Source organism: Saimiri boliviensis, chromosome X (genome assembly GCF_048565385.1).
Source record: "Saimiri boliviensis isolate mSaiBol1 chromosome X, mSaiBol1.pri, whole genome shotgun sequence".
Lineage (NCBI taxonomy): Eukaryota > Metazoa > Chordata > Mammalia > Primates > Cebidae > Saimiri > Saimiri boliviensis.
In genome coordinates this window covers 15827122-15840570 of record NC_133470.1, presented here as the reverse complement: position 1 = coordinate 15840570, position 13449 = coordinate 15827122, and the positions used below count along the sequence as shown (strand labels likewise).

General features: G+C 44.0%; 1 protein-coding gene across 4 annotated transcripts in view; it reads left to right on the top strand.

Moving 5' to 3' along the window:
- ADGRG2 (adhesion G protein-coupled receptor G2) overlaps positions 1–13449 on the top strand; it is a 129551-nt gene that overhangs the window by 101404 nt on the left and 14698 nt on the right. For all 4 annotated transcript variants that reach the window (XM_074391523.1, XM_039475639.2, XM_074391524.1 and 1 more), the window contains 8 exons: positions 2881–3269; positions 6187–6352; positions 6873–7029; positions 8529–8672; positions 9289–9411; positions 10351–10396; positions 10510–10613; positions 11714–11835. In XM_074391523.1, the coding sequence (XP_074247624.1) occupies positions 2881–3269; positions 6187–6352; positions 6873–7029; positions 8529–8672; positions 9289–9411; positions 10351–10396; positions 10510–10613; positions 11714–11835 (1251 nt within the window). The remainder of the gene's footprint in view (positions 1–2880; positions 3270–6186; positions 6353–6872; positions 7030–8528; positions 8673–9288; positions 9412–10350; positions 10397–10509; positions 10614–11713; positions 11836–13449) is intronic.

The window sequence follows — 13449 nt, the reverse complement described above, 5'->3', positions numbered from 1 at the left end:
AAAAAAAAGAAAAGAAAAAGAAAGCTGGGCATGGTGACACATGCCTGTAGTCTGAGATGGGAGAATCACTTGAGCCCAGGAACTCAAGGCTGCAGCGAGCTATGATCTAGCCACTGCGCTCCAGCCTGGGCAACAGAGCAATATCCTGTCTCAAAAAAATAAAAGCCCTTCTGGCGATTCTAACGTGCCATCAAAGCTGATAATTGATGCCTTAGAGTCATTGTTCCAATGGCGGGAAACTGGGAGATGGGTGCTCCAAAATAGCAGCAGACTCTGAAAGTCACACATGATGTGACCACAGATGTATGGGAATATACACAGAAAGAAACAGGAAGGACATGAGTGAAAATATTCACTGTGGTTCCCCATGACTGACCTGCCTGCTAGCATTATAAGTTATTATTTTTTTTTTACTTTTTATTTTCTTTCTTACTTTGAAGCATTTTCTACATTCTTCTACAATCAGATATAAATTGTATTTATATGAAAAGGACTTTTTAAAAAATCTGCGAAGCTTCTCGGATGGGAAGAGGAGGCTAAGTGTAGCCTGTCCACCCTTTGTAGGCCAGATTTCTGGGATATACTAATATTAAAACATTGGGCCTTGAGGAACAGGAAAAAGTCTTTAGTTAAGGATTGTAGCAGCATTTTCTGCAATAAAAAGTAAAGAGTAACATGCCCCATTGAGCATCACACACCCCATTAAGCTGGAGCATTGAACCCCATTTCGGGGATAGAATTTCTGGAAGCACTGGGATCAGATCAGAAGAGCATCCCTCTTTTGAGGCAGCCCCATTGCCCCCTAGTGGCTGCTCATTCAAAGAGTGGTTAAGAAGAAACAGAATATAGAAAAGGGGGCAGGATGTGAAACTGATGTCCAGCTAGGGCTCAATCATTAACTAGTTGTATCCGTATTCAAAAGCAGGCACTTCTTTACCTTCAAAATCTCAGGTCAAATGAAGAAGTGAGTTAGAGCTCTGTAAAATTAGGAAATGGACTAGATCCATCACTCAGGATCTTGTTAAAATGCAGATTCTGATCCAGGAAGGTCTGGGTCTGAGATTCTGCATTTCTGACCAGCTCCCCAAGTGAAGCCAGTGTTGCTGGTTCATGGACCCCACTTTGAGCACCGAGGGTCTATCTATAGACTGTAGAGCAGTGCAGTGGTTCTCAATCCTGGCCACATACTGAAATCCTCTGGAGCGTTTTAAAGACATAGAAGCAGCCGGGCATGGTGGCTCATGCCTGTAATCCCAGCACTTTGGGAGGCCAACGTGGGAGGATCGCTTGAGCCCAGGAGTTCACGACCAGCCTGGGCAACATAGTGAGACTCCATCTCTACAAAAAGCTGTTGAAAATTAGCCGGGCATGGTTGTATACACCTGTAATCCCTAGCTACCTGGGAGGCTGAGGCAGGAGGGATCACTTGAGCCTGGGAAGTGGAGGCTGCAGTGAGTCATGATCATGCCACTGCATTCCAGCCTGGGTAATAAACAAGACCCTGTCTCTAAATGAATGAATGAATGTGTTCTCCACAAAAGGGAAAAAACAAAAAACAAAAAATACAAACACGGATGCCTGCCTCCTACCCTCAGAGATCGGTCTAGGATGCGGCCTGGGCTTCCCAGTTTTTAAAAACTACTGGGTGGGGTGATTCTAATGTGCAGCCAAGTTTGAGAAACACTGGGCTAGAATTAGATGCCCACTCAGGGTCTTTCTCATGCATTGGTTCTTAAGATTAGCTGTACATTAGAAATACCTGGGGTATTTTTAAAACATACTGACGTGTCAGAGTGGCCTTCTGGGGTGCTAGAAATGCTCTGTTTTGATCTAGGTAGTGAGTATATATAAAATTCGTGATGTCCATGAAAATCACCAGAGAGTTTAGAAAATACGCATGCCCCATCCCAAGACCAACTGAATCAAACACAGAGGAGTAGACCACAGAAATCTATACACATATATGTTTTAAAAAGTGTTCTGGGCCGGGCACGGTGGCTCATGCCTGTATTCCCAGCACTTTGAGAGGCCGAAGCGGTTGGATCACCAGAGGTCAGGAGTTCAAGACCATCCTGGCCAACATGGCGAAACCCTATCTCTACTAAAAGTACAAAAGTTAGCTGGCCGTGGTGGCAGACACCTGTAGACCCTGCTACGTAGGAGGCTGAGGCAAGGGAATCGCTTGAACCCGGGAGGCAGAGGTTGCAGTGAGCCGAGATCGTGCCACTGCATTCCAGCCTGGGTGACAAGAGTGAGACTCCATCTCCAAAAAAAAAAAAAAAAAAAGTGCTCTGGGTAGGTCTCATGCACAGCCAGGGTTGAGAAGCACTGAGCTAAAGGAACCTTGAAGACATAGCCAATGTAGAAGTTGAGGACCACTCCTTTTGCCCCAGTTTGATTCATTGTTTTCTTTCAACCAGTATTTCTTGGTCGGTTACCATGTGTCAGTTACCACTATGCCAGGCTATCACAGTGTGAAGTTGATTAAGACAGATTCCTAGTATATGGAAACCAGTTGGGTCCCGAGGCATTTCACAGTTCCCCTCCCCTGGGAGGACAGAGAGGATCCCCTTAATTGAGTGACCATGAGACATAGAGCCACAGAGCAGCAGTGAACTAGTGAGGCAGAACTGGGGAGTCGCAGAATAGCGTTCCTCCTTGCTCATTCTTCTCCCAGGAAGTAGGTGGTAGAAGTGGGCAGGGGTTGAGGGCTAGTGGCAGGTGCACAGAGGGTGTGAAATGGCAGAGGCTGGAAGTGTCATGTCCCTGATGTAACTACAGGTCAACTTGACAGTGTCAGATAACTACCAGAGAGGAAAGATTCACCCCCTCTGGAGCTCATTCATGTCTCACGTCTGTCTCTCTGGTTTGTTCCTTTAGTGACCTGCAGGATCCCATTGTCTGTCTTGCGGACAGTCCACGTGGCCCACCGTTTTCTTCTAGCCAATCCATCCCAGTGGTGTCCCGAGTCACTATGTTTTCCCAGGTCCCCAATGCCGCCTCTTTTGCTAAGCCCCCAGATTATTCACCTGTGACCCACAATGTTCCCTCTACAATAGGGGAGATGCACCCCCCTTCACCTCAGCCTTCAGCTCTCATAGCTTCCAGCCCTGCCATTGACATGCCCCCACAGTCTGGAACGATCTCTTCCCCTATGCCCCAAACCCATGTCTCCGGCACCCCACCTACTGTGAAAGCATCACTTTCCTCTCCCACCATGTCTGCCTCTGTGAATGTCATCACCACCAGCGCGCATCCTGTCCAGACAGGTAAGTGTAAGATGCCACTTGAACAGTGGCCAATCTGCCAATCAAGACATCTGTGATAAGACAATGTTGAGCCTTTGTTTGTATGATGTTCGCTTGATTTCTAGAGCGTTCCTTTAGACCTTCTAATGTTCTAATGACTTGCATGGTTGCATAATAAACATTGTGTTGAGGTGGCCTATCTAACTTAATCATTCCTTTCTTCTGAAACCATTACGTTTTTTCTACTTTTTAGCTCCCAGGTATCTCATACAGTTACTTTGCTCTTGGCTATGGCTGAGTTCGATTGTTTTGACCCAGGTGATGGAGAAGTAGCTCTAAGGGCAAGCACAGATCTCATTTGATGGAGATGGAGATTTTCTAGGTTTCCTTCTCCTATAAAAGGTGGTTGGGACACAGTTTTCAATGCCCTGAAGAGTAAACTTTTGATCTATTAAACATAGCAGTTCAGTTTAGACAGAAGACAAAAGAAAACATTGGGAGGTCTGAAATTCAATCCGTTGCCGAGTGAAAAGGGCTGGGACTGAGCCAAGGTAGGGAGGAGGGGAGGAACATTGTGAAGACCCAGGCTTGGGTCTGCACGGACCTCACAGACAGCGGGATCTAGAACAAGCTCCTTCCCCCGCCTGTTCTATGTGAGTATTGAAATCATCACACTAACTGCACGACGCTGAGAATGAAGGTGTGCATGAGAACGCCATGGAAACCACCAAGGGCTCCCAGGTCCGAAGTAGGCTTAGTGGTACAGAGATAAAGGCAAGAGGGAGGGAAGCAGGGAGAAATCTGGATTCACTGGAGCTTCAGCTCTGTGAGTAAGAGGCACATCTTCCTCTAGAATGTGGAGGGTAGGGAAGGCAAAGCCAAGGTTTTGGTGGCATCTCATTGGTTGTGGTACCTACCTCCTCCACCCTGGTGCCAGCCTCACCAGGAGATAAGGAGCTTTTGCCACATGACTTCATATTTTTTCAAATGTGCACTGCTCTCTCTTCAATAAATTTTTAAAATTGTTTCTTTTTTCTTTTCTTTCTTTCTTTCTTTTTTTTTTTTTTGGTAGATTTGGGGTCTTGTTATGTTACCTAGGCTAGTTTTAAACTCCTGGGCTCAAGCGATCCTCCTACCTCAGCCTCCCAAAGTGTTGGGATTATACGTGTGAACCACTGTGCCCAGCCAACAGTTTTTTATAAATATAAATATTTTTGGCCAAATTAGAAAAGCACTGGGGCTGTAGTCAAAGGAAGATCCAATGGCTGATGAAGAATAAAGTAAAATTGAAGTTCGTTAGCCTGGGCCTAAGATGGCCACCTTCCCAAAGCTCATTCCCAGTGACTCTTAGACTCAGCCTAACAGGCTGCACAAAACACTATCAAGGTGGCCTCTGGTGCCTGTGCTGTCCCGTGGTGACAAGAAGCAAAGTGACAATACATAAAAGATACAGGTTGAGGTGTTACCCAGGAGCTAAAAATTAGAATAAACTTAATGGTTCCATAAGAAAGGAATGATTAAATAAGATATGCTGCTGCAACACAATGCCTGCTATGCGACCATGTAAGTCGTTAGAACAGAAACAGAAATATACAGAAACTTGTGGGCCTTCTTCAAGTCTTGATATGAGGTGAAAATAGCCCAACAACAAATGTTTGAAACAGAGTAAATACACATGCCTCAAGATTTGACGGGAATAGGCAAAATAAGAAATAGGGTGTTAAGTGGTGAAATTAAGAGCTGTCTGCTGTTAAAGACAGGTTTGTATCATTGTTTCCCAATTAAAAACACTATTAAAAATCAGACTTACAGGTGATAGGCCGGCTGTGGCTTTCATAATATTCTGGGTTTTCTGTTTGTTTGTTTTTGAGACAGAGTCTTGCTCTGTCACCCAAGCTGGCTGGAGTGCAGTGGTGCAATTTTGGCTCACCACAACTTCTGTCTCCTGGGTTCAAGTGATTCTCGTACCTCAGCCTCTGGAGTAGCTGGGACAACAAGTGCATGCCACCACACCCGGCTAATTTTTTAAATATTTTTAGTAGAAACAGGGTTTCACCATATTGGCCAGGCTGGTCTTGAACTCCTGACCTCAGGTGATCCACCTGCCTCGGACTCCCAAAGTGTTGGGATTACAGGTGTGAGCCACTGTGCCCAGCCCATGATATTCTCTTTTTCACAAAAGAGCTTCTAACAATCCACATAAAATCCTGTACACATGATACAAATTAAATATAAATATACTTGTGCTTATGTGAGTATATATTAAATATACTGATGTGCTTTATATTTTTGGTTAGATTTATTGAAGTCTAATTTACATACAGTAAAATGTATTCAATTTTATGGATAAATCAAATGTTTGCAGTTCTGTGCAGTTGGAAACACCCGCAGTCATGTAACCACCATCATAATCAAGATAGATAAGTTTCCCACTACTCCCAAAGTTCCCTTGTGTCCCGTTGAAGTGAAAACCTACCCCAATCACTCTCAGTCCCTGGCCACTGCTGATCTGTTTTGTTTCCCTACAGTTTTTTGGATTTTTCTAGAATATCATATCAAGAGAGTCACTTAGTATGCAGCCTTCTGAGTTTGGCTTCTTTCATTTAGCATCATGTATTGGAAAATTGCAGATCTACCCATACCATTGCGTGTATTTAGTTCCTTTTTATTGCTGAATAATATTTCACTGTATGGAGGTACCACAGATTGTTGACCTGTTCTCCAGTTGATGGGCATTTGGGTTGTTTCTAGTTTGGGACTGTTATGAAAAAGGGTACTATAAACATTCATGAACAAGTCTTCCTAAGACGTATGTTTTCATTTATCTGGGGCCAATACCCAGGAGTGAGTTGGCCATATCACAGGGTCTATGTACGTTTATCTTCATTAGTGAGTTTTCCATTGTGTGTTCATAACATGATTTGGCTCTTTGATATAGACATCGTCAACACCAGCAGTATGTCTGATCTTGAGAACCAAGTGTCACAGATGGAGAAGGCTCTGTCCTTGGGCAGCTTGGAGCCTAACCTCGCAGGAGAAATGATAAACCAAGTCAGCAAGCTCCTTCATTCCCCGCCTGCCATGCTGGCCCCTCTGGCTCAAAGGTATGACTTAGCAAACTGGAGTGGCGGTGAGAGGGGATCCTCCATAGATAAAGATGCTGCTCACATGATTAGTATCCTCAGGTCTTTTTCTCCCAAGTACCAGGTTCAACATGGTTTCTCAGGTTGCTGCTCTGTATTCTGCTTAGAATGAGGAGACAGAGCGGGACTGCCAACCTTGACGCTGGGCGCGGTGGCTCACGCCTGTAATCCCAACACTTTGGGAGGCTGAGGTGGGCGAATCACTTCAGGTCAGGGGTTCGAGACCAGTCTGGCTAACATGGTGAAACCCCCGTCTCTATTTTTAAAAAAAAAAAACGAAAATTAGCCAGGCATGGTGATGTGCACCTGTAGTCCCAGCTACGCAGGAGGCTGAGGCAGGAGAATCGCTTGAACCCGGGACGTGGAGGTTGCAGTGAGCCGAGATGGCACCACTGTACTCCAGCCTGGGAGACAGAATGAGACTCTGTCTCAAAAAATCAAAAACAAATAAAAAAAAAAACCTGCCAACCTTTCTTTACAGATTGCTGAAAGTCGTGGATGACATTGGCTTACAGCTGAACTTTTCAAACAAGACCGTAAGTCTGACCTCCCCTTCTTTGACACTGGCTGTGATGAGAGTGAATGCCAGTAATTTCAGCACGACTACCTTTGCAGCCCAAGACCCTGCAAATCTTCAGGTACATTGTAATTGATGGCAGGAAAAAAAATTATCTTGTATGTGATTGTACTTCCCATTGTATTTCATGATTGAGGCAATTACTGCTTATAGTCAGGGGTGATATTCAAAATATTTGGCATCTAGAACAATGAGGCAACACAGAATCAAAAAAGATGTTGGCCAGGCGCAGTGGCTCACGCCTGGAATCTCAACACTTTGGGAGGCCAGGGCATGCGGATCACTGGAGGTCAGGAGTTCAAGAGCAGCCTGGGAAACATGGTAAAACCCCATCTCTACTAAAAATACATGCGCCTGTCATCCCAGATATTCAGGAGGCTGAGGCAGGAGAATTGCTTGAACTCAGGAGGCAGAGGTTGCGGTGAGCCAAGTTGCACCACTGCACTCCAGCCTGGGCAATAGGGTAATATTCTGTCTCAAAAAAAAAAAAAAAAAAAGTTGGTCTTGGCTGGAGCAGGATGTTGGAGGTGCCTGTTACACCCTGAGTTCACCCTTTAGCAGCTGAATTTTGTGAGCTGGCATGGGTGGTGTCCAGCAGAGGAGTCTAGGCAGTTGGGAGAGTAGGTAGGGGCGTCAGCTACTTATCACATTTCAATATTATAACAAGTCTTAGAACTACACTGATGTATATAGTGGTGCTGAATATCATTTCTGTTTCTAGTGTTTTCTGTCCACCTGTTTAGAGGGATTGGGGGCTGCAAACACCCAAGGAACCCAAGTCTTGCTTTTTAATTTTCATAGTCTTCCCTTTATAAGGGCAGTGCACGTGGTTCTGTGAGGGCTTACCCTAACTGGTGACTAACTTGGCATGTTTGCTGCTACAGTCTCCCAGGGTCCACGGTCATCTTGCACTTTTCATTTATTTCTATGCATCCTTAAAATGTTTCCTTTCCTTCTTGGAGGCCTCCTCCTCCTCCTTATTACATTTGCTTTCTTTCTTTCTTTTTTTTTTTTTTTTTTTTTTTTTTTGAGATGGAGTCACGCTCTGTCGCCCAGGCTGGGGTGCAGTGGTGTGGTCTCAGGTTACTGCAACCTCTGCCTCCCGGGTTCAAGTGATTCCCTTGCCTCAGCCTCCCTAGTAGCTAGGATTACAGGTGCCTGCCAACATGCCTGGCTAATTTTTGTATTTTTAGTAGAGATGGAGTTTTGCCATGTTGGCCAGGCTGATCTCAAACGCCTGACCTCAGGTGATCCTCCTGACTCGACCTCCCAAAGTGTTGGGATTACAGGCGTGAGCCACCGCACCTGGCCTACACTTCCTTTATTTAGTAGCAACCCAGTAATAGAAGTAGAAGCTATTTTACATAGAGATGCCACAGATCAGGTCCTCATAGGACCCTGTATCTTAATTATTAGGTTGGTGCAAAAGTAATGGTAATTTTACTTTTTTTAAAAAGAACGCAACTGCTGTAGTTACTTTTGCACCAACCTAATGGATGTGTTTTCCATCTCATTATACTAGCTCCAGACATTTAATCTTATTTTCCACTTGATTTTCAGGTTTCTCTGGAAACCCAAGCTCCTGAGAACAGTATTGGCAAAATTACTCTTCCTTCATCACTAATGAGTAATTTACCAGCTAATGACATGCAGCTAGCTTCCAGGGTTCTGTTCAATTTTTTTGAAACCCCTGCCTTGTTTCAGGTAAAACTGCTGTTCCTGCTTTTGGCTTGGGTTTTATTTGGAGATGGGGTCATTTCATTTCTTTTAGTGCTCGAATATCCTTAAGGCTGCTGTAAGTCAAATGTATTGCTGAAATGCTGTGATTCATTTTTAAACACAGCCTAACGATACTGGTGATGATAAGTAACAGTAAGTGACAGTTATGTAGTATTTGTATTTACCAGTTGCTGAGCACTATCTAAGCAGTTCCAAATGTTAACCCTAATCCTCTCAACAATGCTGAGAGGAAGGAACTATTATTATCCCATTTTACAGATGAGACCATGGAAGTGCAGAGAGAGGTTAAGTGACTTGCTTGGGGACACACAGCTTAAATGGCTTAATGCTATGTTCCCTTTAAAGAGCACAAAACCCTGTTGTGTCAATCTCTGCAATTTAGCTGAGTATTTAGAGCATTGAAACAGAACAAGCTCTGTTTCTCTCATTGTGATCCCTTGGGAAAGTCGCTTTCCTCCCTACCCCTCGATTTCTGACCTATGTTGGAAAATAAACAGTGTGGACTGAATATCCTTAGTGTTCCTTCTAGTTCTAAAACTCTGACACTATCTCATTTGCCCTTGCCATCTTGGTGTGCCAGGATCCTTCCCTGAAGAACCTCTCTCTGATCAGCTACGTCATATCATCGAGTGTTGCAAACCTGACCATCAGGAACTTGACAAGAAACGTGACAGTCACATTAAAGCACATCAACGCGAGCCAGGTGGGGAGAGGCCAGTGCCGTCTGTTCAATGACCAGGAAGACCTTGTGCAAACTACGTCTGTAAGGCATGGCCTGCAAAAGGCAGATCCAGCAGAAAGAACCTTCAGCTCAGTTGGTGTAGTCCGTTAAGATTAGAATCACGTTTCTCCATTGGGTTTTAACACACTTAATAATTGACCAGGCTGGGTGCAGTGGTTCATGCTGTCATCCCAGCAGTTTGAGAGGTTGAGATGGGTGGACTGTCTGAGCTCAGGAGTTCGAGACCAGCCTGGGCAACATGGCAAAACCCTATCTCTCCAAAAGATACAAAAATTAGTTGGGCATGGTGGCAGGCTCCTGTAGTTCCAGTGACTTGGGGGACTGAGGCGGGAGGATCACTTGAGCCTGGGAGGTCAAGGCGGCAGTGAGCTGTGTGTGGGCCACTGCATTCCACCCTGAGTGACAAAGTGAGACCTTGTCTGAAAAAAAATTGACCACCTAATTTCCAGGAAGAATCAGTGCAAAAGCAAGCTCTTAGCAACTGTGAAATATCAGCTACCAGTGTGTGTGGGTCTGTGGCTGCAGGTCTGATTTTCAGCTCCATTCACGCTGAGCATCATCTACTACCTCACTACTCACAGTGTGGTCCTCATCCCCAGCATCAGCATCACCTGGGAGTCCACTAGAAATGCAGGGTCTCAGGCCCCAACTCAGACCCACTGAGTCCGAATGTCCGTTTTCACAAGGCCCCAAAGTGACTCCTGTGCACGACTGATGAGTTTAAGAAGAGCTGGTCTATTTAGGGCTCATTTGCTTCTAGAGGTCTTGTAAAATAAGAACTCTCCAAAAATTAAGCCTAAGATGCTGAAATAAAAAATACCACAGTTATTTTTTCAAATGCCTTTCAGGTTTTTTTTAGTTCAGTAAATTAATTATCTGTGATTTATCTTTCTACCACAGGATGAGTTAACAATGAGATGTGTATTTTGGGACTTGGGCAGAAACGGTAAGTTCCAGTCATAACCTTTACAAACTCTTGAGCGGGTAAATTGGGAGGTTGTGGAGTTACTGGTGCTATGGCCTCGCTTATGGGACAGATACTCTTCCCAATACCAACAGGTGGCAGAGGAGGCTGGTCAGACGATGGCTGCTCTGTTAAAGACAGGAGATTGAATGAAACCATCTGTACCTGTAGCCATCTAACAAGCTTCGGCGTTCTACTGGTAATATGCCCGTGCCACATAGCCTTAAATTCTGGGTCTGAGGGGTAGGTGGGCATCACACTACAATGTCTAATCTGGTGGATGGATAACCTTGACAGATCGGCAGATATGATATTGTGGCTGATTTATACACCAGTGAGATCACCTCATGCCTCTAACCCCAGCAGCTTGGGAGGCCGAGGTGGGTGGATCACTTGAGGTCAGGAGTTCGAGACCAGCCTGGCCAACATGGTAAAAACCCATCTCTACCAAAAACACAGAATTAGTCAGGCAGTGGTGGTGTGCACCTGTAGTCCCAGCTACTCAGGAGGCCGAGGCAGGAGAATCAGCTGACCCTGGGAGGTTGTAGTGAGCCAAGATCATGCCATTGTACTCCACCCTGGGCAACAGAGTGAGGTGCCATCTCAAAAAAACAAAAAAAGAGAGAGAGAGAGAGAGAGAGAGAGAGAGAGAGAGAGAGAGAGACTCCTCTTCTAATAAGCAAATCCACCTGAAGAAAAATACTTGAACATGAAAGACAAGTATTTTTCACATTCTCTTTTTACATTTTTCTCTTTTAAATACTTAAGGTAACTAGAATTCAGATTAGGATGGGCAATAAAAATTGTTTAGTTTGCAATGCACTTGAAGATTTTTACAGAACACTTTGACATAAATGCTCTTATTTAATTATCCCAACAGTCCTACGAGATAGGTAGAATGGGGAGTTGCTACTGTCATTTTATTAAAATCAGAACTAAGACTCATTTGTTAGGTCATAGAACTAAGAAATGTAAGAGACAGGAGCTAAATCACAGTCTTTAGCCTGTCAGTCCAGTTCCTTTCCATTGCACTATAATGCAGTGATCAAGTACGTGGGTTTTGGAGTGTGCCAGGCCTGAATTTGAATCTTCGCTTCTCTACTTTCTGTGTGTCCTTGAGCAAGTTACTTAACCTCTCTGTGTCTCAGTTTCCTTATCTTTACCTGATAGTAATAATTGTGCCTACCTCATAGGTTTGTTGAGTAGACTATGAATGGGTCCCTAGAATATTTGGTAAATCATAAGTCTTGAGTTTATTTTAAAATATTTGATTATTAAAAGCAATATTTCATTTTCCAGGACCTATCTAGGACATCTGTGCTTCCTGCTCAAACCATGGCTTTGACGTTTATTACGTACATTGGTTGTGGGCTTTCATCCATTTTTCTGTCAGTTACTCTTGTAACCTACATAGCTTTTGAGTGAGTATCCACAAGTGGAAATTTGAATTTAGGACTCAGTACTCCCCTCCATTGCCCACATTTATTAACCAAGCCCTTTCCTCAGCCTGCCTCACCCTGTACACCCAGCTAGTGGAGCACCTGTGTATCAACTTTATGAGACCTTTATGGTTTATATGCTTGTGTCCTCCCACTAGTCTGTGGACTCACTGAAGGCCGGGGTTGTGTCATAATCATCTTTGTACCCCAGAATGATGCCTGGTACCTGTGAAACGGAAAGAGGGATGCGGCTGGGTGCGGTAGCTCACGCTTGTGAGCCCAGCACTTTGGGAGGCCAAGACAGGTGGGTCATGAGGTCAGGAGTTTGAGACCAGCCTGCCCAACACAGGGAAACCCTGTCTCTACTAAAAATAACAAAAATTAGCTCGGCATGGTGGCGAGCACATGTAAATCCCAGCTCCTCAGGAGGCTGAGGCAGGAGAATCGCTTGAACCCAGGAGGCAGAGGTTGCACTGAGCTGAGATCACGCCACTGCACTCCAGCCTGGGTGACAGAGCAAGACTCCGTCTCAAAAACAAAACAGAAAAGCAATATGAAAGAGGCATGCAGGCCCCGAAACCCAGGGACATACAATCTGAAATAGACCACAGCACAAGGTACAGCATAAGAACTATGTTTAATAAATTAAATTTCTAAATTATACCAAGCCAACACAAAAGATTAATACATTAATGGGTGTGGGGATGGAGAGAAAGAAGGGCATAAAAGTTGTACTGAAAAAAATAGATACTCAGTGAGTGTAGCGCTGCAGCAAGAACACCATTCTAAATAACAACCTTTCCTTCTTGGCTTACCAGACAGGTCCCTTTAGTCATTTTTGGGGGGTAATTCCAACAAATTCTAATGGAAAAGAAGGACATAGGCATTTTTATTGTGTTAACTAAATGAAACAATATGTAGGTTCTTGGATTTCAGTTTTGGACACTGATCAGGAAATGTAAAAATTTCTTTTCAGTGCCAAAGTTAGGGTCTAGCTGTGACTACAGATCTTCTAATGCGCCTTTGGAAATATTAATAGTAAAACTAAATAACCGTAAGGCCAGCCATTACTCAGAATGACTTCACCAGATCCAATTTTGCACACATAAACATGAACATGCCATCAATTAGCCGGCTTTTCCTATGATATCACATTTAGCTATAGTTTAAACTCTTCTTTCCATGATCTCATTTTACCTAATAATATATAATAATATGGGAATCTGGGTAAAATTTGAAGATCTGAATACAGCAGCCTAAAGGCTGCTATATGAGAAGCAGCACCAAAGCTTCTGGAAGTAGTTGGGGAGAAATAGGATGGGTGTTCAGTAGAGTCTACTGTAAACTATTTTAAAGTATGGGTCAGCAGTCAGCATGTAAAAGGTCCCATAGAAATACAGACACAAATTCTCCTTATGGTTATCACAGATGATTCTGTTTAGATTTTTCCTTTGTTGTTGTTTGTTTTAAGCCCCCCCCCCACACACACACACACAGAGGAAATTTATGCATATAGACGTTTACCAAAGAATAAAAATAAATTGCTTAAAACTCAAAGAGCCTGAAAGATATGCTTACATAAGGATTGGTGCTGGG